The following is a 25,702-nucleotide window of genomic DNA, read 5'->3' on the forward strand; positions in this document are numbered from 1 at the left end:
ACTTTAAGAGTAACAACACTGCACAAAGGCCCTAGCTCCTAGTGAGATCTCCCAAAACCAAGAACTTCTTACAGCAGAAACACTTCATAATATTCCTCTTCATCTGAAGCCTGGTCTTGTTTGAGAGAGCATGATATGGGCCTTGGTTCTGATTTCACTGTAACCTGCAGAAAAGACACTGGTTTCTCAGTTGTATGGAGGCCAGTCTGAAGACTAAATCCTGCTGGACTCGAGCTCTAAGTATGATGCTGCAGTTAGAAGGAAACACTTCTCTTCTGATAACAGGGGGTATCAGAGAGGGGTAAGAAAACTGTTGTTTCTTAACAGCTACTCTTACTGGCAATCTGTGACCAGATCAGATATCCATATTTTAAAAGTCTGACAGGGTTCAGAGAAATAAGCTATATGTTACTTATCACCCAGGAAAACTGTCTCAAGAGACTTAACAAGTAAAAGCTCATTTGATCACAGACTATAAACACTTACACTAGAATAAGCCTGATCATTAGGAGTAACAGAAAAAGATGAAACTAGGCCTACTGGATTAACAGATACCAAAACTCAAGAGTGGCAGCACCAGAGATTACCAGTACATGGCACACTACAATTTTTTTAAGACATTAGGGATTCTCATAGGACTTCCTAAAATTGCTAATAATGAGACTTCATTCAAAAGCTGCTGGATGAGTTACTCCGGAGTGAGTTTTGGGTAGAGAATGAGAATGGCTGGTTCTGGCTCTAAGACATACTATAGAAAGGAGGTGAAGCTAGTGAAGAAAGCCTTCAGTGATAAATGAGACTCTGCTGTCAAGAGCTCAGGGTGAATTTAATGAATGGTTATTAAATATCCTTTCACATTAAGACAGAGCTAATTTTCTATGAAGCGCATTGAGACTCAACGAGTACAAATATCAGAAGATTTTTTGCAGTGACCTTTTTATGGTAGAAACACAATACGTGATAAATGCACAGTAGAGGCTTCGTGGTTTTTTTCCCCCACAAAAATGTTGGCTTGCCAAATGTTTGTTGCATGTTTTCCCTCTGTTCTTCACAGGGGATTACCCCTTTCTTTTCCTCCACCAATATCTCTTTCTCCCTGTCAAAAACAATTCACGGGCTTACATTTTCAAACCATTTTATTTCAGTGTGTAAAATGAACGTATGTATTTTGTAAGTGCACAGTCCCACAGTCAAACTCAAAAAGCCAGTACTATCGATACAATTGGATAAGAGCAGAAATGTATCAGGTGTCAAGAAAGAAGAAACACAGATACCCTTAAGATATGTACCTCTCCACACATTGACTCAACAGTGCAATCTTGTTGTTCTGGACAAGTTTCACAAAGACTGTTAAAAAAATTCTTTTGCTGAAAGTTAAATGCAATGGAATTTAATATTAAACATAACCATCTAGCTCCATACTTGATAATAAATACAGAGTTTGAGTGGATGCAGAGAATTCTTTCAAGTATTTTCTTACATTGATTTGTATATTTAGTTACAGATACTTGGATAAAGCCTCAATTTTAGCAAAATATCTAATATTAAAAAGACAAATAACTTGTCTTTCAAAGAAGTGTTGTAATATCTGAAAGTTTTATCAGCTTTCAGAAGAAGGTCTGTCTGCAGCTCTACTTACTGGGCGTGTAGATAGAAGATTCCTGAGCAGTCCCAAAGTTTTCATCAGAACATTTACATCGGAGTCAGAAAGCAACTGGAATAACTGCTCTGTACTCAGACCTCGTAAGATGTCTGATTTGATCTTCTGTTCTGCTTGAAACGCCATATTCTGAAAGAGAGAAATTGGTTTTGCTTGATTTTGTCTTAACTTAAATTTGAGCTTTCACTCTTGTAGCAGACAATTATCTGCAAGCATGTATCTTTCCTAAATTAAGCTTGCAAAGGTTCTAATTTATGAGCAACTGCTACACAGTGAACTGAATTTCCACACATCATTACAGCTGACCTGGTTATTTTAACTACTTTTATTTGTCCCCTGGCATGCTACCGACACTACTTCAGACACTAAACTGTTTCCCTGAATAATGTGGGCAACCAAACTTATATCAGAACTGAAGAGCTTATTTTATTTTACAGACTAATTGATGAAGTGTTCCAAGCTGATACTGTTCTCCAGTAGTAGTAGGGTAGAAAGACAAGCCAGATTTCAGTTACGATGAGTTCTTTACGTTACATTCACAAACTTTTTAAAAAGCAAAATCAGAAGTCGTATTTCATCAGTGTGATCTACTTACCATTAAAGCCCAAATGCCATTCACTCGCAAGGCAAGATTTTCACTCTGTGTTAAACTACATAGAAGTTCTATGGCTCCTGATTCTAAAATAGGCTAAAATGAAAAGGGAAAAGGAAAAAACAAACAAACAAACAAACAAAACTTTAAAACATTACTTTGACTAACTACATATCTATACAAGCATAAATATATACAAAGACATGAACCATGTATCCCAATAGAAAATCACATTATTTCAAGCCATTCTGAAGTGGAAACACTAAGCCAACTCTGATCTGCAGTACGAACAAGAAAGCCATGGGCCAATGAACTGTCCTTGGCATTATTTCAGTTAATTTTCTATCTCACAGACATGACTAAAGCCACCAAGATCAATTATAAAACCAGTGTAATCCCAACTGCCTTGTAGGAGCCCACATATACCACAACCTTGCGAGAGTTTTCTGTAATTAATATTTAAGACTTGAACTGTTCCACTGCTATCAAGTATTGATACGTATGAAGTGCACAAAATACAGACATCACAGAACTCAAGAACAGATCCTGTACTGTTCACTCAAGAACAATAAAACCCACAAGACTCAGCTTTGCCAGCATTTTCAAGATTACAGCAGTAATTCTCTAAGACAATGAATGGATCATAGTGCCAATGATCAGTTTGTCGTCTTCTTGCTTCTGAGTTTTTTAGATAATACTGTTTTACAAGTCAAAACCTCCACAATTTCATGTCTACTTCTTTGAGACATTTAACTATTCAACCATGTTTAACTGTCACAACACTTTAAACAGAGTTTTATTCACAAGCTATCAGTAGTACACTCTGCCTAACCTTACAGCTCTGTAATGTTTCACAAGCAGTGGCTACCAATTAAAATACATTATACAATGGTTCTATAAGCATAAAAGGTAACTTTTGTCTATTACTACCTTCTTGTTTCTGCATAAATACTGACCTCCTTGCTTGGAGAGAATTCCAGAAGAAGATTGCATAGAGTAGAAGATGCTACTACGAGAATTTCATTTGGAGCATTCTGTAAAACCTGCAGTTATAAGGGGGAGAGTGAGGAATTTCTGTTAACTGGTAGGATAAAGAAGGAATAATTTTCAAATGGAATACTAGTAATCATGCTGCATTCTGATATTCCATACTTTAGGAGACACTTTGATGCTAGTAGTGCAGATCCAGACAGTGCTCATTCAACTCAGTGTGATGATACACATTATATGACAAGCTGGAGAAATGCAAAGTTATTTCACAGAAGCCAGATTTGAGAGCTTTCAGGCCAAATTAAAAAGAAATCAGTAGCAGCAGATTCCCACTCTGCAAAGCATGTATGTGCTGGCAGTTGTAATTTAGCTCTGCAGCCAATCTCTCAGCAGAGAGCAGGCTGTGTCCTGTAGTGCACCTCTGTGCCATGGTTTACAGAAAAGCAGATGAAACTCCAGGAGGAGCCTCCTCAACACTTCCGTACCTTGTGCAAAGCACAACAGGGTAAACTTCCTCCTGACTATCTTTTCAGGAAAGCATGTAGCCTGCAACAAGTTACACTCTCTTATCTGTGCCCAGATCTCCAGCAGGACCCATACATGCCACTCTTAAAATGAGCATCTCTTTTGCATGTTCTGAAAAAGCTCAGTAAGGAAATAGTCATTTGAGATAAAACCGCTTCTCCACAGTCCTCTTCACTGCTGCTTGGCTTTTCTTAATTTACTACTCCTAATTAGGAGATCATGGGATTTTGATTTCTGGGTAATTTCTATTATGATTCTACAGAAAGGCATGCAAATAGAACAGACACCATAGTATTTGAGACTTGACTTTTCTTTACTTACCTTCATTAAAGGTTTCCATACAGCATGATCCTGAAAACTTGTCCTGAGCTGCTGTACGGAACGGGACAAACTGTGCAAACATCTGTACAGGAAAATAAACTGTCATTGTGAAACATACATGCCACATGTACCATACTGTAACGTTGCTTCTACAAAAAGATTCATCTTAGAATTTGGGATGTAGTAGACTGTAAATAGCAAAAAACCCCAATTGTACTATTCCAGGATAACCCCCTCCCTCCCCCAGTGAATATGCCAACAACAGAAATAACTTCAAATTAGCTTTTAAAAATTTAACGGAACTTCTAACTAACAAGTGCAGCACTGGCTTTTGGCCAGACAAGTATCTGTATGAATCAGAAAAGCCTCCTACCTGACTGCAGCTAATCGCACCTTGATACTAGATTCAGACAAGCCATTAACAATACGATCCATCATATTTTCGGTCTCAATGATCTGGAACAAAAAGGGTTATGAATGGTGTATGAACAAAGTAATATGAATACTTATGGTTTGTTGGTTTTTTTTGTCTGCAACATTTGAAATACCGCATATAAAAAACGTAGCTAAAACCAGCAAGCCATATTCTCTTCCCAGATTAGGTGGAAAGCAGCGTGTATCTGCACACAATTTAGAAAAAAAAAATTTACATTCTATGCCCCACTACTGCTTTAAATTACTTTATTAATCATCAAGGAACAAGAGGGTCTTTTATATATATACACACACATATATGAATTACCCTTAAAGTCATACTAAAGCAAAAGAGAGCACATGTGACTGCACACAATATATACAAACTACAGAGTAGAGATATGTTGTAGAGCTATCTGGAAAAAAATACATGGTAGTTCATCTGCCACATTTAGACATGGCCAGCACAAGCACTCAGGACTAGGATAAAATGGAACTTGTACCAAGATGAAAGATGGCTTTTCTATAATCAGTCAACTTGGTCATGTACACACCCCTACCACTTAGTAAAACAAAGCTTTGACTGTAAAAGAAGGATCCTTACTATTAAGTAAAGAAGTTAATCCTGCAACAAAACAGAAGCTTATGGGTTTGAATTCTGGAGATCCTGAATGGATCACTCCCCAGTGATGAATCTTCCTGTGAGTTATCTTTTCAACACTGTTTTCCTGCCTCCTTCATGTCCAGATCCTTCTTCTTTCTGTTTTCCCCCCTTAACTAGCAAGTAAACTCAGGAAATTCTCCTGCCCTTGCCACGTTTAATATAGCAACTCCATGCTTAATTCTAAAATAAATTTTGCTTTTAATTATTCATTGTTTAATTTCCCCACCACTTTCCAAATAAATTTTTAACTATAAGTGCTCCAATCATCCCATCTCTTTACTGTGATGTTTGAATACAGTCTGCTTTCCTTCATACCAACTGCTTTGCTATGACACTGCAAGCCCCCTTGGTCGCTTCAGAATCATGGAACAAGTTTTGAATTTGTTTACCAATATAATTAGGCCTTTCCAGGGGTTACCTAAAACCAAACCAAAACAAAACCAACCCCACAAACAAACTAAACCCCCAAAACCCCCAACATTTCTTTTATAATAGGATATATGACAACAGAGGTATATTCTGTCCCTCAGATCATAGGCTTTAGAAATTACTCATATGCCACAATATTTCTTATGAGTAGCAAGGGCCATAACATGTTGAAAAACAGGTTATTGTGAGAATCTAGTTCATCCCTGTAAAGATGCTTACATAAATAACCTTTACTTTTGTATTTTATGATGACAAGACATTAATGTTTCTTCAAGTACCATGCAAAGAAAGTGCAATCTGGACATTTATATTAATGTCAGAGAAAGAAATCCTTCTCATTTCAACCTATTTACATCACAGTGAATAAAAAAACAAACCAAAGGGCTGGAAAGGGTGCAAATTCTTTCAGCTACATCTTTGCCCAAGTGCTAACATTTTTCAGAGGCTCACCTTTTTTCTGATATCTTCGTCATTTGCTCCCAGGGAAGCATAGAGCTTGAAAGCAGCTTGGCGCAGTTCATGGGCATGCTTCAAATCATGGTCAAGCTGTTTAAATAAAGCACAGATACCTAATTTAGACACTGAAAAATTACAGGTGTGATGTTCTTATCTTTTTGTAAGTTAATGCTTAGCTACTGGGCTTTTGTCTACCACACCATGGGCAGCCAGAAACACAAATGAACCAATGTTCCATTAGCTGATGTCCACATTTACCAACTGAATACAGTAACTGAAGAATATGGTTGATTTCTCTGCTGAGTTACAGATAAGTCAACTTAAACAATTGAGGCCAAAACAGTTCTGTAAAATTATGACTCCATCCAGACCATATTCAGGCAGAACATATTCTTTTTTACCCAACAGAAAGAAGGCAGACTTAAGAAAAAAAAAAAAGAAAAAAAAAAAAGGAGAGAATCAAGGGAATTTTTATCAAGAGAACTGTGTTCAAGGCCAGGCTGGACAGGGCTTAGAGCAACCTGGTCTAGTGGAAGATGTCCCTGCCCATGGCAAGGGGATGAACTTTAAGGTCCCTTCCAATCCAAACCATTCCAAAAGCAGCCAAAAGCAACCAAAGCCAGTCTTCTAAAGTCACATGACATCCATATTAAGGTGGATATTAACTTCTGACTTCTGCTGCAAAGATAACTCAGCAGGGTACAGACTTTCTAGGAGGTTTCTGGAAGGTTATATGCATCAAGAATCAAGTCCTTCTGGGCTTCTGGTCACTTTTCTGTTGAGGAACTCTGAATAAGGTTTAAATAGAATTAAAAAAATATCCTGAGCCCATTTATTGTTGGTTTTGCACATTTTTCAAAGCTTCAGAACTGGGTAAGGAAACATACCCTCTTGATATCAGTGATTGCACTCACTGAGCTGGGATACTTGAAGTAGTCAGCAAGCATGACAATGAGGTGGTCAGTAATGCTGGCAATTCTCTGGAGCTCCACATCTGTTTCAATCAAATAGGCCAGTGTTTCTGCTCCTTCTACTCGCTCCTCCAGAAGTCTTTCCTTACTACACATTCGAACCAAACACGGCAAAGTCTGAAAAGTTAAAAACCAAAACACAAACAAAAAACACCAACCACCATTGTTTAGTGCAGCTACATTCATAAAGAAGCTCACACACACAAAAAAAGAAAAAAACAGCTATCCTAGAGCAATTCTCAACAATGTTCTTTAGAGTTCTGCTTTCGAACAAAAAGATTTTAGAGGTTTTAAAAACACACTGAGCAATTGTTCAGGCATTACAAAGTTTACAGGAGGCTACTTACAATCAACTTCTCATGCAATCAAAATTATACAATGCTTAGAAGTGACCATGGTCAAAGTTTCACAAAAGTTGGGGGGGATGGAGTGGAAAATCCTCTCAAAAGTTCATATTTGCACAGGTTTATTCTTATTATACACAAGAACCAAAAGTACCTAAGCTGTACTCAAGAAGTACTTGACCACTCCTGCCCTTCTGCAACCTAGGACTGACTAAGGACAATGCAGTCAAAAACAATCTCAGGGCTTCTTTGACCCACACTGGCTCCTAGTAGTAGGGAAGGGAGGACTACTCCTAACTAGCATATTTGGTCAAGCAGAAATGAAGTCCACTTGGAATCCAGGTCCATTCTGCCTTATTCTGACATTCCCCCTAGGCTGGTTACACTCACATGGCAGCATTTTTGTCATCCCTTCTCTATTTTATATAGTAAAACCAATCAATTCGTTCTTTACCTGAAGCTCAATAAAAAGCACTTAATAGTGGAAAGATCAGTTCTTCAGTGGTTGGGACTCTGTTCACTTAAGTCTCACCAAATAGAAGTATGAACATGGATGAAGAGTAACATCAAGGTTTTTGCTTGTGTAACTCCACCAATTTCAACAGAATTACACTAGTAGAAAATTTTTCTGAGAGTTATATTTTTGGGGACCTGAAATAACATCTATCCATTGATCGTTCAAATAATTAAATAGATTAGTACCTCATCTCCACTCCACAGGTAAGGAAGCAGAATTACAGGACTTGCCTACATTTAGTAAAAAAAAAAAAATAGATGCTACCACAAGGATTACCATTTAGGTTGTGCATCTTGTACCTAATCAGATGAGCCAAAACACATTCTCCCTGCATATCTGCCACTTAAGACACCAGATAAGACTTTCAGCCTGAGCAGTTGAAAACTTGTTCTAACAGCACAGACACACCTAAAGACCTTCTGCTTCCTTAGGAAGTCTTCCAGAACTCTTTAAAAGAGAAAACAGCTGCTGAGGGTTGGTAAATTTAAGCAGCCCTGGGAAATCACCTCATTCCAAAAGTGAGATTTCTAAGACCTCAGCAAGTTTGTTCAAAGTTTGCCTTAAAAGCCTTCAGGTGTTTAATTATTACTATACTTTCTAATCAGTAAATTTAGATCTGCACCATTATGATTTAAATATCATCAGTTTCTATTACCAGGCTGGCATAAGATATATTAAAAACATGAGGCAAGCATAAATAAATTAATGAAAGTTGAACATAAGCTCTCAAAATTGATATTTAGGTTGAGTAAGGAAAAAAAAGTGGAATTCCACATCTAAATCACAAAGATAACCTAATTCCCAACTCCTTCCAAGGTCAAGCATTGTGAAAGCTGAGAAATCACCTGCTCATGACAGACTCCAGATTGTGCAAGTATTTTGACTATAGCCATATAAAACAAGCTATTGGAAGACAAACCAGTGCCTTGTTCATATACAGAGACCAAGGCAGTAATGTTGTTTCCAAGTTTCTTTCCAAGGATATTGAAATGATTACAAATCTCAGATGGATGTGTGTAAAACTCATATTTATTCTTGGTTACTGACCTTTTAGTATGTGCTTTTATTAAAAGCTTCTTAAAAAAGCTTTTAATAAAAGCTTTTTGCTTAATGCTTAAAAACATAAAGGGAAACTAGGGAAATAATCTTTTAAATAAATAAAAACAAACAAACAAACAAACATGAGAGCTTGGTGCTTTGAAGCCTTTGGTATAACAGATTTTGTGCTACGTCTTATATCAGACATGAAACCAGGATAGCCCTACATGAGAAAAAACATTTTAAACAGAAAACTGTTTAACCAGCTCACCTTAAGAACGATGCAAGAATCATCTGTTCGTATTGCTCCAGCTCTGCACATGGAAGTAAGGCTGTAACAACACAACAAAACATACATTCAGCTATCATTGTTCTTATGCACTTAAGATATTGCAGAACAACCAACTGTACTAACAAGATATACTCCCCTTTGCTCTACCATTGATTTAAATACATTTGTGCTTACTAGACTTGAGCACACAAACTACTACAGGTGTATTTTTTAGCAGATTTCTAGTACAGGACATCATGCTGGAGCACCTATTAATACATACACCACACACTGGTTCAAAAAAGGTCTAACCATCAAACTCAACTGATTCACAGATCCCTTTTACCAACAGACTCCCCCCCCTCCCGCCCCAAATTAACAACATACCTTAAAATAAAGGAGCAATATACATAGACATGTGGGTGCACTTAAACAATTGGGGAAGAATCTATACAGGGTTGGTACATTGTCAGCTTAGTCAGAAACCCTTCAAGCTTTGCATTACCTTAGGAGATGTGCTATTGTGATGCTTGTCCACAGGCATGCCTTAAGCTCTACAGAAATAAGCACTTCCTTGCTAATGATGAGCCCAATTAAGTCTCTTGCCTCTGAACTAAACCACCATTTGCTCTTTGTTAGACAACTTAGTGGACATGACAACTCCAAGGTCTCAAACTACAGTGCTGACACACAACATCAGACTAACAAGTTAAGTTGCTCTGTTATTTTACCTGCACACCTGCTAGAAGCTACCAGAAACGCAAAGTAGTTCACTCACCACTAAAAGTGGTTTACATTTAAGTGGCTTATAGTTTCTACCTGCTCTGCTACAAGGACGTAGAATGAAGATAGATGGTAACTACTCTGCATTCACTACAGGAAGTCGAGTACCTTTTGATTCAGCTTTGAACTAAATCATTGTAACTGGCTTTTATCACCACAGTTGAGGTTAAAAAAATAACAGAATTTCAGTAAAGGTGACTTAAAAGTAACATGTTTCAACTCTCAACTGGGCAGGTCAAAAGTGTACATAGAGTCCATTATAACTGCTCAGCTAAGGAACAGTAATAAGCTAACGTACTGTAACTATTGTGTTTCACTGCATTCCTGAGCTCCTTCCAAGTGCCTAAAGAAAGTTCTTTCACCTCTTAGAAGGTATCATCACTGATCCTTTTCCAAACAACTATCAGTTGACAGACAAAGCTAACATCCCATAATCAAAAGTCTTTTTAGATATTATTTGTCAGAAGATAAAAGGCTTGACTGTTAGCATAGAGATAATTTTATAAACTTTACTGTGCAAGCCCTGTAGCTGACAGCAGAAACTACTCCTTTTCACACCTGAACAATCAGGAGAAAAGCGCTTGTCTTGCAGTTGCCATTTAGTACAGCCAAACCCTATTTGCCAGACAAAGTAGCTCTATTTCAAACTTGAAATAATTTAAAGTATGTTCACTTCAGGTAAAATATGCTTGGCTTAGCTGGAAGCAATTCCAGTAATTTTACTAGAGAAGGTTACTGCTGCACTCATAGCTGCAAATCACTCTCCCAAGAGGCTTCCTGTTCTTCCCTCTGTGCCAACACTGCTGCTCAAGTGAAGGATATTTACTCCATTTCAATCAAGAGGTATTAACTTGATATTAGTCTTCCAGGTCTACTTCAATTGTTGAAAATCAAACAAAACTTCCTAAGATAGCCTTGTATGTTTTTATACACAAATACATAAAACACCAAGCAGGAGTTAAGTCTAATTTAAAAGCAGAGAAAAGAGGACCTATGACAATTTCCCCTACTACTCCTATTACAAAAAAAGAAAAGAGAGAGACTGACTTGAAGGGAATTAAGCAGGGAATGGACTTATAGAAGAAAAGCCAATAGGTCTTTGCAAGACCCCAGGACTGTTGTGAAACTGAGGTCTTGAGTGCTCTTCTAAGAAGGATGACTGCCCATGGACTAATCAGAAACCCAATCTGAAACTCAAGATTCTAGCTTGTCTTCCATTTCCCTGCAATCTACTTTTCACTACGTCATTTCTTCTATGCTTCCAAAGGTCCATGTGAGCCAAAGTACTGAAAAGCAACAGCAAAAGATGGGACTATCTACCCAACTCCTTCCAATTTGAAGCAGATCAGTAAAGAACACCAACAGACCTGAAAGCATTCATCCCAGAATCAGTAAAAGCAACCAACAGACCTAGGAGCATTCCTCCCAGAACAAGGAGAGAGTCCAGAGCCAGAACAATTTGTTTAACTCCAACCTGCCTTCATGACTTAAGAAATAATCTAATAATTCTTTATGTATACTTTAAATTCTCAAAGAAACATCAATCAGAACTGAGACTGCTACAACACAGTTAATTTAACTTGCCTTCTTCACTAAGACCCACCTAGCAAAACCAGCTTGCATAGACTAATTGTGGTTAGAAGGGAGCACAGGAGGCCCCAGATGGACATCCCACATTGAGCAGGATTACCTACCCCCCCCCCCCCCCCACATACACACCTCTACAGCTTCTTCCACGAATGGGTTAAGTCATCATAACCTGGAAACATTATGAAAGAAGTCACCCTACCTACCCTACATGTTCTTCACACAGAATCTTGAGATCTTACACTGAGACAAGTGCCAATGAAATTGTATGGTGAACTGAACCAGACAACTCACTGATCCAGGTCAAAAGCTAAAACAATAATCAAACAATATATCATCAGTGTCCAAACTGTTGAGTTATGTTTAATTTTAGCGGTTTACAGCAATGGGTAGTTTTATCTCTTCAACTGCCTGAAAGAATTTATTCCATTATTATCAACACAAGGAAAAGGGTCTTAAAGAGAGTCAATTCCCAGCTTATGAAGTGAGTATAACCCTAGTGTTGCTGTTACAGAACTTGATCACATTTTGTCACAGGGTAGAAAGTCATCATGAATATGAACACATAGACATGTGCCCACACTAGAAGGGAAAGTTTGATTTGAACTATAAAATTAATTGATAACATTAATGCTGCTGTACGAGCACAAGAAGCTTAAAGAATAATCTATTTTAATTAAAACATTTGGCAATAATGCCTACCTCTGCTCTATCATCATCTTAGTGCAGATAGCTCTCAACAAACCACAGCCCTAGTTACCCAAGTGAGTCCTCTAAACAGTGTTGCAACAAGGACTTTAAATTACACTACATGGTGATATTTCAGTATTATACTTTGTAAGGAGTATGTACATTATGTAAGGACTATATACATTGAGTATATACATTGCATTGACCATAGCCTATTCAAAGCAAAATCCAATTTACTTATGAAAACTGCAGTTCAGCTTAACAAAATTCATATATCTGAATACACATTCCTGACAAAACTGCAGCTCAGCAACCTTTTTTCCTGTTTATGTACAGCAAAGTGAAAGTTACGCTATAAAGATCATTAGATAAGAACCACTTATTCAAGGATTAAGTTGATGCAAAAGAATAATTATTCCTAAGATTTCAGATCACATTACTATGCAACAAGCAAAAAGCAAACAGTTAAAAAGTATGAAATTGCATACTATTTCATTCTAATTCCTGATGAAAATTACCATTTGGCTGATGTGAGCTGCATTTCAATAGGCTTGTCCCTTTGTAACATCTTCACAAAAATTTGTGGTAACAATTCTCCATCAACTGACACTGAAAGCAAGGAAAGAGAACTCCAAGTCATTCTAATTCAGCCAGTTAATAAAATGAACGTCAAATAAGCAACAGCAGCATTATGCTTACCATTTACAAGTGTCATTGATACCTGTGGGTTTTCAAAGGCTAGAACTGAGAAGCATTTCAATGCTTGCATTCGAACCTGTGTAAAAACATAATATGTGAACTATAAATGTAAATGCTAATTTAAAATTAATTTTATAATATCTAATCACAGCTGCAGTAAAATCTCTTCTCAGTAGTAGTGAGATCTTAAGTGAGGAGGAACAGATAAGAGGCTACCTGGCTTCAGAACAAAAGCTTTGACAACACTTCCATTTACTTTTCAGACAATCTAATGAATACAGCCTATGCTTCAAATCAGCAGGAAGCGGACTGTGTATTGAAAAAGCACTGAAAAAAAATCAGACCCATATTCCTGCCAGGTGGAAGTCAGGGAGGGGTGGGGTGGTAAAGGTTCTAATGAGAACAATAAAGTCTAGCTGGAAGTTACTTGTTTTATAAAATACTGTTTTATTAAATACATTAAAATTACTACAGCGACTACTTTCTTTGCTAGTAAAGACTACTTAAGGGCAATTAGTTTGTAGTTACATGAGAAAGAGAAGGCAAGCATTTGGGAAAATATGTAAATGTGGTCTTGAAAATGTTATCTGTAATGCTGCTGTAAAAGCGTAGTCCCTTCGTGTTAGACATCTCACCAGTGGTGAAGATGCACATTTGTAATGATGCAACACATGGGAAAGATACTTATGCAATCAGCTGGCTATGGGACAATCTCAGAACCAAAGGAAAAGAGTTTCTTGAAAAAAAGCAGCCAAACCTCTTGGCAGACCAAGACAAACTCTTCTAGTGGGGACTGAAATCCCATTTTGAGAGTTTCTGCTGTTTACTGATGTGGTCCTATTGCCTAACTCATCTGAGATACCTTGCTTTGCTTTACTGTAAGTATTGCAAAATAGTCAATGGCAAACAATGATAGGACAAGGGGTAATGGGTACAAACTGGAACACAAGAGGTTCCATTTAAACTTGAGAAGAAACTTCTTCTCAGTGAGGGTGACGGAACACTGGAACAGGCTGCCCAGGGAGGTTGTGGAGTCTCCTTCCCTGGAGACATTCAAAACCTGCCTGGACACATTCCTGTGTAACATTATCTAGGTGTTCCTGCTCCGGCAGGGGGATTGGACTAGATGGTCTTTCGAGGACCCTTCCAATCTCTAGCATACTGTGATACTGTGTAATTAGAAATACATGCTGACCTTCCTGTTAAATTCTTACTTGACTGAATATTAAGAAACTGGATATAAAAGCATGAGAATGAGATGGCTTGTATTCTGCAAAAATGTATCAGTTACATGAGAAGTCTGAGAATGTTTAATTACTGCAGAACACTAAGAATGCAGCTAGAACTACAAGGAAGCTATTAATCCCCCAAGTATGAAAGTGTATGAAGAGCAGTTCAGTATGTGCACTGGGAATTTAAAGGCCTCGCCAAACTAGCAAAGAAGGAAATAAAGAGTACGTATCTCTCCAGTAAGGTAGGACTAAAAATATGCACTTTAATGCAATGCTACGTGTATCTTGTTGTGAAAAAACAACTTGGAAAACTTCACCTTGCTCCAATTTCTTTATTTTCAAGCAGCTCTTTGAAAAACTTAGGGAAGATTCAAAGCCAAAAAGCTGTTAGAATAGGTTGCAACCCAAACATAGCTTGAAAAATTTACTTTAAGCTACAGGATAAAAAACGTTAGCTAATGAGAGAAAGAGTAAAATTTTGCCTTATCATGGTGAAAACTATTTAGTACAGAGAGACAGAAGATAGAAATTTATCAGTTCCTCTAACAAAATATTGAACACACACTTCCTACTGGATTTATTAAAAAAAATAAAGCAAAACCGCAAACCAAACAAAAAGCACCACACAGGAGATTAACAAGCCCCTGGAACAGAGCACCAAACCTCCCTTCACTTTAAGTTCTCATTTAAAGAGTTTTTCCTGCTGAAAGATACTTTATCAGGAATGTTCTGCATTAGGCAGGAGATCAAAATAAACAAGCACAATTATCTCCTCCAACCTCAATTAACCAGCAATCAGCCTACTTTCAACAAAATAAAAATGGCACGATAACATACCAGGTATACTGTATGAGAGATTTTAGTAAAAATAACTCAAGATAAATTTGGATACATTGAAGTGTTTCTTATTTTCAGAACTGAGACATTCATACTTGGAGGGGAATAACTGATAGATTCATAAGAAAGTCCTTGAAAGTTCAGCTCCTGAGACATCATAGGACTGGCTTCAGATTTAAAATTATCTGCGTAGCAGACATCTGCTAGCCCTAAAAACCCAACACTACACAGAAGAGCCTCAGAAAGCATTTTATGCACTCAAAACATTTTATTAAGTCATCTACAGCAGACTACTAAGGCTGTGCTCAGGATCTGAAAATTTGGCCTTAGACTTCAAAGATCTAGTTGACCCTCCAAGTTACAGCTAGAGTATGATGCCTTTCTCTAGAGGCAGTACTTTCAGATAGTCCAGGATGGACTTGCAAAATGCAAAGGACAATGGAGTTGAGACTTCGGAAATTCAGCGAGCACAAACCACAGGTAGTCAGCAGCCTCCACACATTACATGTGCATGCTTTCGCAGGTGTGACTTCTGTTTAGGACAGCTCACATTTGCTTCTCATTGTCTAAATTTGTTTTTCTTAACTACTGTTCAGCAAATCAGACCGTATTTATTGGATTGCCAAGTGACTGTTCTCCTTTGGATGAATGACAGATAGCTTTGTTTTAATTAATTGTGTTTTAACTTCACAGAGCACTCCAAATCAGTCTCATTTTGCTAGAAATCCATGTAAGTAAAACCAACTTTTATCCTAGTAATACATATTATACCTGTTTAGAGTTCATATGCACAGACATAATTTTTATAATCCTCATTTGGATTCCTTTCATAAATATATGCAAAACATGGAATAATTTTAACGTCTTACTTTGTAGGAGGTGGAGATTAATAGATGTGCGATATTCTGAACAGCTCCATGGTTAAATAAGATTGTCTGGTGATCTGGACCCTTCAAGGGAAAACATACAACATGATTTACTTGATTTACTTTTTTTAACAAACATGGAAGAGGCTTCCACTATCTACAACTTACTGTTAAGTATTAAAGGTAGATATATTAACATTTACATCGTAATCAGCTGGCATATCAACTTTTTTTTAAATAAAGGAGTACAACTCTTTATTTTTATAGCATTTGTCATTTTCCAGTAATCATTTCCACTCTTTTCAATAAGCAATGAAATTAGTTGTCACAACTGAAAAAACTTTAGAGTTATAGAAAATGTCAGAAAAATAGAGTATTTATATTTCTATTCTTTCTATTGGAAACAACTGAAAGCTCCCGATTTTCTCTGAAAGTTTTATCAATTACCCTCAGTTACTAACATCTTCATTGGCAGTATTAAGTATTTTCAACAATTTTAAGTTAATTTTTAATTCTGAAACTGTTTCCTGAATGTGGTAGTGCTTTGAGATTGACATTCTCCTCCTACAGATTACTTTAGTTTCAAACATATTTAGTCATAAACCTAGTCAGCCACCATTCATTTATTGTCTTCAAGATCTAAGCTGGCAACGGCTGATACATCAATATTTTTCCAAGATTTAAAAAGCATCTGGAGTTAAACAGATACTGGATTTTGCAGTAGAAAGGTCTCAGAACTTCTGTAGTATGACAAAGCTTGATGAGGCTGGAAAAAACATGAAGTCTCAGTAGGACCTGTAACCCTCAATAGTCTCTTGTGAAATCTGATCTGTGACTTACAAACATCTCTTCAGAAGTAGCTTCACAACTCTAGTCATCTTTGCATTAAGTACGAGCTACGCGCAATTTAAATCCAGCTTTTGGAATGTGACAGCATTAATTATACCTTGATGCATTTTTCTTGACTAATCTGCAAGTGAAGAAAGTTATCCTCACTTGCTCTTTTGTTCAAACCCAGCTGAGTTTATGTGCACATCTAAACATCCTAGTAGGCATGAGTGGTGCTTTATTTTCACATTTGAAAAACGGCTGAAATCAGATTCCTCTTACAGTCAAAATAACATTTTATAACATCCCTTACTCTAAGGAAAAAAGCATAAAATTACTTTAGATGTAACATATCTGGTGCTTTAAGAGATGCTTCAGCTGCTACTGCCACCAAGAGCTTTCTATCAAAAAATGCAATTAAAACAGCATGGTTGAAGTAGGAAAACAACTTACATTGGCACACAGAAGTGGCTGAGGCAATGATTTAAAGCCGCAGCTATGCCAGTGTTGAAGCTGAAGAACAGACATTAAAATATGTGAAAAAAAAAGAATGAAATTAAAGTAAAAGAATTCATATTGACCTACACAGTTTTAGTAATTTACAAGTATTAGTTACTTTTCAATGAGATGCAGATGGTAAATTCTGTGCAAACAGGACAAATGCGTTTCAGAGTTGACACCTAGGTGTATTCTCATTTGCATACGGCTAGATGAACAAGAAAATACCTAAGCTGTACACACTGTGTTTGCACACACCAATCCTGCTTCTTTTAATTCACAACCAGGTTAATCACTAACACACAAATAGGGACAGCTTCAAATTTAAATGTGAAAACTTGAGAATATGATGTATCATTTCCAAGCAGCTTAGGCACCAATTTAATAGCAAGACCTTCCACTTTTGTATCTTTTTGCATATACCGACAGAGTTCCAGGAGCCAGTCCTACTAGAGTGATCTTTTAACTCCAAATATGATTGAATGCCATAATATTTTGGGAACAGAAATCATACTGCTTGCATGATTTTCCACCATAAAAATGTCAATTTTCAAGAAAACAGTAGAGCAGAATAATGTAACAATTAATTCCATAATGACATTTTAAAAGCAGGTATCTAAATGCAAATGTACCTTGGTTCAGGAATCCAGCACCAGGCCTAAGATCACGTAAGAAAACATTCTCAGAACAGGCTTGGGAGGAAGCTGCCTTGATTACAGGCTGTATCCTGGATCTTTCCCAGACACAAGATTTTAATTTTCAACTGGTGGTGAAATTACTACTTATACAGAGATGTCACCACATTCAAATATAAGTTCCAGAACTATCTTTCCAATTATTCAAACAACATGTTTCCAAATGCACCTTATGTTTTTAATTTGACCATTAGAATAGTAAAGCTTACCTACCCATATCACTTTCTCTGAAAAGAAATTAAGTGCAATAGAGAGAAACTTAAAAAGTAAATTTTGACTTGCATTTTAGCTTACTGTGTACATCAACCTCTTTTTTTTTTTTTTTATTTGCTTATATGTTGATAGAATCCTGTCTCTGTATGTTAAGGACGTCATCTGCTCCCCCTGTAAATCAACACTTTCCCTTGCTTAGGATGACTCTTCTCCGAGGACAATGTTTTTCATTAGTTAATTAAAGTGCAGTGAGACACTATAAAATAAGCAGTAAAACCAGAAAACAGCAGCAATACGCTAGCAACCTGAGTTAAGGACTGCCTAGCTCAAGAGAACAGATCTGAGCTTTTCCAGGGATATTTGAGCAGGCAAGAAAGAAAGAAACCCGAGAAGCCCAACCAAACAAGATTCTGGCAAGGAAGAGGAAGAAATAGATGCACAAGATCTAAGCAGAGAACAGTATGCAGGGAAAAGGAGGGTAGGAGCTATGATACATCAGTATTAGTTTAATGAATGAATGTACTAAAACAAGGAAAAAGAAAAACATTAATACCTCTTATATGCTAAGCCTTACCTAAATACTAAAGATTATATTAACTTACTTCTGGAAAAAGTTAGAAAAGTTCTTTCACTCATGCCCTTTTGGGGGGAAGCTGAGGTCTTCTTTAAAAATGTACTAAATACTAAAACTTCAGTATTTCAGTTTTCTTCTTCAAATTATAAGAATGTACATTGCCTATCCGTATAAATCACAAAATTCCCTGCAAATTCTGCTTCACTGTATTAGATGCATTTTGTTATGGGTAATGGTTGGACTTTATGATCTTAAGAAGTCTTTTCCAACCTACTTGATCCTATGAAAATACAATAATTGACTTTGATAATCAGACCTGAAACCCAAGAGCTAAACAACAAAGAAAACAAACATTTCAGATTTTTGCTGAACAGCTGCGTTTGCCTGGGCAAGAAAGAAATAAATGAGTTCTTGACCAATTTAACATTTGTGATGATCTGGTTACTCAACCTCAAATATTTTTGTTAAGTAGCACATGTTTATTCTGTAAATGCAACTATTTTCTAATACTCTTTTCATGTGCATTCATGTTCCTATCTGTTCACACAATCATCTTTCTCTTTCCAAAAACTTGATTATTCAAAACATTCACTGTAAAATTTGCTCAAGAGATATTTGAGGGGTGGAGGAGGCATTAAAAACCTCAGTGAGTACAGTGAGTTTATAAGATCTTCTTTACCCTACTCCTGTTAAGTAATTCATTTGGAAAAAGACGATAATAACAGTTTTCGTGTTGGATTAATTATGTGGAGTTACTCAGCAGTCCTCACACAGCCAACAGTGTTTATACTGCTACAGAGCTAACTCCTGATTGTATGAACTGACTTCTATACCACCCAATAAGCAGTCCTGTGTTATTTTTCTTGTAAGCCAGCATGGTCCATTTTTTCACCTGTTCCAGCTACTAAGGAGACTTTCAAGGGCTTGAAAGATGCCTCAACTGTACTTTTCTTCTTAAAATACCAATTTCTTTTTGGCTGGATGGCTGCACGTAGAGTTGCGGTCAATGGCATGGTGTCCAAGTGGAGACCAGTGATGAATGGTGTTCCTCAGGGGTCCATATTGGGACCAGCGTCATTTAACATCTTTGCCAGTGACATGGACAGTGAGACTGATGCACCCTCAGCATGTATGCTGATGACACCAAGCTGTGTGGTGTGACTGACATGCTGGAGGGAACGGATGCCATCCAGAGAGACCTGGACAGGCTGGAGAAGTGGGACCGTATGAACATCACAAAGTTCAACAAGGCCAAGTGCAAGGTCCTGCACCTGGGCTGGGAAAATACCAAGCAAAACACAGGTTGCACAGATACTGGATGGAGCAGCCCTGAGGCGGTGTTGGTTGACGAGAAGCTCCCCATGAGCCATCAGTGTGCACCTGAGCCCAGAAACCACCCATGTTCTCGGCTGCATCCCCAGCAGTGCGACCAGCAGGTTGAGGGAGGGGATTCTCTCCCTCTGCTGTGCTCTGGGAACACACGCACATGCACACACACACACACACACACACAGTCCTGCATCCAGCTCTGGGGGCAAAAATACAAGAGGGATGTGGAGCTGTTGGAGCGAGGTCAAAGGAGGCCATGGAGATGCTGCGAGGGCTGGAGCAGCTCTGCTCTGGAGGCAGGCTGAGAGAGCTGGGCTGGTTCAGCCTGGAGAAGAAAAGGCTCCAGGGAAACCTTAGAGCAGCTCCAGTGCCTAAAGGGGCTACAAGAAATCTGGAGAGGGGCTTTTGACAAGGGTCTGTAGGGACAGGACAATGGGGAATGGCTTTAACCTGACAGAGGGGAGATTGAGATTAGACATTAGGCAGTTCTTCCCTGTGAGAAGCTGAGGCGCTGGCACAGGTTGCCCAGAGAAGCTGTGGCTGCCCCATCCCTGGAGGTGTTCAAGGCCAGGCTGGACGGGGCTTGGAGCAATCTGCTTTAGTCGAAAGCATCCCTGCCTGTGTCAGGGGGCTGGAACTGGATGAGCTGTAAGGTCCCTTCCAACCCAAACTATTTCATAACTCTTTTTCCAGTATTACCTAGAGAACTGAACTTCCACAGTCCAGTGCAGGATTTTGTCTTCATGTTTTCTTTAAACAATTCCATAACTAGCAGCTGAGTTACATTTTTATATCACAGTAACTCTGCAGTTTTCAGCCTTTCAAAAGAAATGCAATTGGATGACTGTACATAAAGAATACTTAAGGTAGAGGAAAAAATAGTTTTAATGAAGGAATAATTCAGAGTTCCAGAAGACTCACAGTGATAAGGAAGGAAGAAATTTGAGGTAAATGCTTAAAAATCCATAAATTTTAGACAGTTTTAATTTGTTTGTCTGGGAGATAAATATGATGTATGATCTTTTAGCTTTAAACTGTTTCTACAAGGGAAAGATGCTGTACAAGTCTGATTTCCTACACTGAATTATTTTGATGCAGTTACTGTATAACTCATGGGTTTAGTAGATACCAGAGAAATACAACAATTAAAAAAAACAGTGGTGTATAGAAACATGGTGGGGGAGAAGGGGGAAGAAAAAAAACCCTCTGTGTTTGGAGTGGGTTTACTGCTGTTTTTAAATTAGTTTTCCCATATCAGTGGCATTGCACTACATAGCTGTAATGCACATGTATCTGGAGAAACCTGGTGGAGCTCAACTGAAAAGAGCATTTTACTTCCTCTCACCCTACAGCCTTCTAAAATTTGTACTGACAACAGTGAGGACTGAAACTTGCCTGCACCACTGACTTTATTTAGAAGCCAAAGGTACAAACACACACACTAGAAATAAAACACTTATTCACATATTTCATTTTACTGTGTGAACCCCAATGAATCTGTCAGCAAATCCAGAACGATAACAGTTAAGTCATTACTGTCCTAATGTTCCTGCCACAAAAGGCATTTTTCACAGCTTCTTATATGCCAAAAACACAAGTTACATAAAGAACATGTATTCTCTTTCTTACTTTGCAACAATGTGAGAAGATCTGACATATGTATTCTTGTGTGTATCGAGACCTACTGAGCAGTGCCATGAGGTGGGAGATAACTGTAGCATCCTGGAAACAAGTGAGAAAAGAAAATAGTATTAACACTGTATTTCAACATAGTTTCTTCACAGTTTGCTACTTAAAAAGAATACTCTTGATACTGTATTCAATTTTCTCCCTTCCATTTGCAAGGGCACAGGACAAGATCATTAAAATAGTACAGGAGAGACTTCAAGGCAAGAGTGACAGTTCTGAATTAAGTCTGCATGGAAAACATAACAGGTCAATGCAAGTTAGATATAAAACTTCTGGGATTTGTCTCCAGATTATTTACTTCATAAGACAGCAATGAAAGAATGGGGGGAAAGCCCAAAAACTTACTGACTGCAGATATGGTTACTGAAAGCAATTACTTCAGGAGTTGTGTTTGTATTTTCCCAGTACAAGTGTGATTTACTTACCTCTTCATTTCATGTCCAAGTACAAGAAAGCAGGGAGAGGAACAAGGTACCAGACTGAACCATGTACAGTCCACCATAAATTCTGTGGCACTCACTTTCTAACTGAATCACGTGATTCACTGACTGACTTTAAGTCAAACATACACAATAGGTGCTATTAGCATGTGTGATACTAATTCCAAATATATCAACTAAAGAAAAGTCATTATACTAAAGTTCCCTTCTGAAAACACATCCAGTTACTTAAGCTGTGTAGTATACCATGAAATTTTAAAGCTTTTAAGTTACTTTTACCAGTACATCCCGGTATGCAGGATGGCAGCAACTGGAATGGTGTTAAAAGAAATACTAGTCATTTTAGTTTGGAATAATGGTTAACTAAATTACTCCTATGAGAGAAAGGGCGTTGAATGCAAGAGTTGAACGACTGTGTGAGTCTTCCTTTACAAAGGATGTGTGCTATACTTTCCCTATACAAGCAAATCATACTCTTTGTTTTACCTGCAGAATGATGAATTGCAACCCTCTGACTAGGGAGAAGTGGATTAAAATTAGAGCAAAATCTTCATGCTCTTCAGCTGCTTTTACAGTAATGAAAGTAGCACCAGCCTGTTTTCATGACTACAGCTTCAGAGCTATACAGCTGTTTATGACAAGTTTTATTTCCGAGTTACTTGGGAAATCTTTAACCACACTTTTTTATATTAGCAAAATGAACGTATATAAGTCTCTCTTTTTTTTGTATACATTTTGAGGTCAGGCTAAGCTCTGCAGTATTTTTAAGTATTTTTATATATATATAATTTACCAGCTTATTTTAGAAAGCTTTGCTGCCAACAACCAGGCCTTCTTATTCTCCACAGAAAACAATAGACCAACAGAGCCAAAAAACACACGGAAAACAAAAACAAGTTGTTTCTACTGCTTGTTTCTCAATAACTGGGAAGGGTCAATACACAAAAGCCTCATTTGCCATTTCAACATCTTATAGAGAGATGTCCTGGAGCTCTTCCACGTCCACAAGCACGCTTACGCGCACAGGAAAAGCAAGGAACAAACTATTCTAAGCAGTATTCTTATTGTCTGGTTAACAGTAGCGCCATCTTCTACCTTTACACATCGCATATATAAAAATGCATCTATTTCTCTGGTTTCTTTGCAACTTCAGAACCCAAACGCCTGCAGGGAATTGGTTTAGTTGCAGGGTAATAGTGAAAATTAAATCTAAAACCATGTTGTAATAGCACTGATGGTGCTCTTGACTCCCTCTGACAGAAGTAAGCCTGCGGTGGTGTGTAAACTAAGTGGGCACTGTGTTTAGGCCATATGCCAAGCAGAACAGCAAATCTCCATGAAAAAGCAAACAGAAGCAGCTAAGAGGCCAAACTTGTTGTCAAGAAAGACATGGTACAAAGTCACAGCAGGTCCTAAGACTTCAAAGTGTCTCCTTTGAGTTACATCAAAACAAGCTGACAATGTACCCAGGATTCCTCTGTGGTTTAACACATTGAACCCATTAAAACAGATTCTTGCCATCATCTGTAAATCTCTGGCAGCTGAAGATATCAAGCCACAGTACTATCCAATATGTATGTGTGTATATATATGTATGTATGTATATATATACAGTATGTATATATGTATGTACAGCATACATATATATATGCTAAGAAGCTTATCACTGGTGAAGTGCATCTTACACAAAACAAACAAGAAGTCAGGAAGGCAGGAGGAAGAGAGACACCCCACAATTCAGAGGTAGTAAAATTTACAAAAAGGAGCTTCAAAATGCAAGATGCAGGACCTGACATCTGCAGGGAAATCACTGGTTATGTCATACGGCTTATTTAAAAAGGTGCAACTACAAGGATGAAAATGTTGGTCTAAGTTCTTCTCAGTTTTGGGAAAGTGGAATGTCTGCCCTAAATTTTTTATTAGACCTGTAATTACTTTTCTCAAATGGTGCCTTGTGGAACACAGTTTGCAGCAGTGGGGGCTGCGGCTATACCTTCCAAGAAACAGGAAAAGCACCCCTTCTTTTCAAGGGATTTTCATTCATTACTGTTCAAAGCACGGGTTTGGGTATTCCCACAAGAGAAGCAAAAAAGAAGCTAATGCACAGAAATTTTAAGCATGGCCATAAAATACTTAACATTCAGGTGTCCAACTGGAATGGGAGATTGGAAAATGGGTATTACACTTGAAAGTAAACATGGCACCCTCACCAGATGATCTTTTCCTGTAGCTGTGATTAAAGGACATCATGTCTGCCTGAATAAGGAACGGAGTAGCAGAATTCTGATGTCACTGCTATGAAGCAGAGAAACACAAAGGGTGAAATAGAAAATCCATTATCTTAGGCATATAGTTCCACAATGTTAGTGGTAATTTATATGATAATAGAGGTTCTTCCACATTTCTGTATATGCTCTTCCACTTCCTCTCCCTTCCAGATATCACATCTCTCCTCCAAACAGGGAGGAATTAACAGTCTCATTAAGCACTGATTCCCAAGAAGAGATATGGATTGTTAATGGAGACAATCATCTTAAGCCCTCACTTTGGACGCTTGAGTGCAGGAAGCAGATGCCCCTGCAATTATAAGCTCTTAGGGGCCAACCTGGGGGAATCTGGGAGCATAAAGTGGAGTCAAAGGAAGGAACTGAGAAACAAAGAGGAAACTCTCACATCACTCGTAAGGGGTGCCTCCAGCGGTCATACATTCAATCTGCAGATGGCTTCCTTGCTGAACAATCAAAAAAACAATTGGAAAAAGGCAATGAACAGCAGAGGACAAAGCTGGCCGATTACCTACACATACTAAATACAAGGGTAAGCTCTAAAGAGCTGCAGAAGGATTTCATGAGATGGACTACCTAGCAGATGAAATTCAGAACAGGTATGGTAAAACTGAGTTCATAGAAAACAAGTTTACATACCTATTTCTGCAATGAAAATGTAAGAAATCATTAGAAAAGAAATAGAGAACAAAGCCATCATTACAGTACTATGTAACAACTAGACAAAATCATGAGGAAAATCTGTTGAAGATTATTAATACACAGAAATTGTCTGTAGTAATGACAGAGACACCTGAACCACAGAGAAAGTACAAAATCAGAGGCCAGCTTCACTACAAGCATCAAGTCTTCCTCAGCAAGCAAGAGTCATTCCTTTGAGTGGTGGGACTAGGGTGGTTAGCATTATGGGCTTCCAATTGCCCTCAGAATTTGAACCTATTAACTGGCATCCAGTCAGCTGACCGGTGCACTGCTATCCTTTTCCTAACAGACTGCTGGTACAGTACAGTTCACATGCCAGAGCTTGCCTCATCCCTTACACTGGGACAAAAGAGAAGGGAAAAGTGCAAATCCCTTTTCCCCTCTTTCCAATTAAGAGATAGTGAGTTTCAGCAAGGCCTTTTGTGTCTAAGCTGCTAAAAGACAGCCTTACCTTCACTGGCTTTGCCCAGTCACCTTAACAAAGTCAGCACCAACCGGCCTATTGCTCACACGCTCCAAGCTGAACTTAAGATTATGAGTTCAACTGCTCATATGAGCATATT

The 25,702-nt window shown here is 38.0% G+C and overlaps 1 protein-coding gene across 12 annotated transcripts in view; it reads right to left on the bottom strand.

The window, feature by feature from the left end:
• The window catches only part of ARMC8 (armadillo repeat containing 8), a 67,818-nt gene that overhangs the window by 8,517 nt on the left and 33,599 nt on the right, over positions 1 to 25,702 (bottom strand). For 4 of the 12 annotated variants that reach the window (XM_062606529.1, XM_062606526.1, XM_062606534.1 and 1 more), the window contains 13 exons: positions 21,653 to 21,745; positions 17,168 to 17,227; positions 15,890 to 15,970; positions 12,952 to 13,027; positions 12,771 to 12,861; positions 9,193 to 9,253; positions 6,939 to 7,139; positions 6,046 to 6,141; positions 4,462 to 4,544; positions 4,089 to 4,170; positions 3,209 to 3,295; positions 2,256 to 2,348; positions 1,640 to 1,789 (listed from right to left, as the gene is read on the bottom strand). In XM_062606529.1, coding sequence (XP_062462513.1) covers positions 1,640 to 1,789; positions 2,256 to 2,348; positions 3,209 to 3,295; positions 4,089 to 4,170; positions 4,462 to 4,544; positions 6,046 to 6,141; positions 6,939 to 7,139; positions 9,193 to 9,253; positions 12,771 to 12,861; positions 12,952 to 13,027; positions 15,890 to 15,970; positions 17,168 to 17,227; positions 21,653 to 21,745 — 1,254 coding nt within the window. Of the gene's footprint in view, positions 1 to 933; positions 1,097 to 1,639; positions 1,790 to 2,255; positions 2,349 to 3,208; positions 3,296 to 4,088; positions 4,171 to 4,461; positions 4,545 to 6,033; positions 6,142 to 6,938; positions 7,140 to 9,192; positions 9,254 to 12,770; positions 12,862 to 12,951; positions 13,028 to 15,889; positions 15,971 to 17,167; positions 17,228 to 21,652; positions 21,746 to 25,702 lie in introns of those variants that run through there. The other 8 variants (XM_062606527.1, XM_062606531.1, XM_062606532.1 and 5 more) reach the window with 6 other exon arrangements.

This window comes from Pezoporus occidentalis, unplaced genomic scaffold (genome assembly GCF_034315485.1).
Source record: "Pezoporus occidentalis ecotype Australia unplaced genomic scaffold, CSIRO_AGI_Poc_V1 ctg97, whole genome shotgun sequence".
Lineage (NCBI taxonomy): Eukaryota > Metazoa > Chordata > Aves > Psittaciformes > Psittacidae > Pezoporus > Pezoporus occidentalis.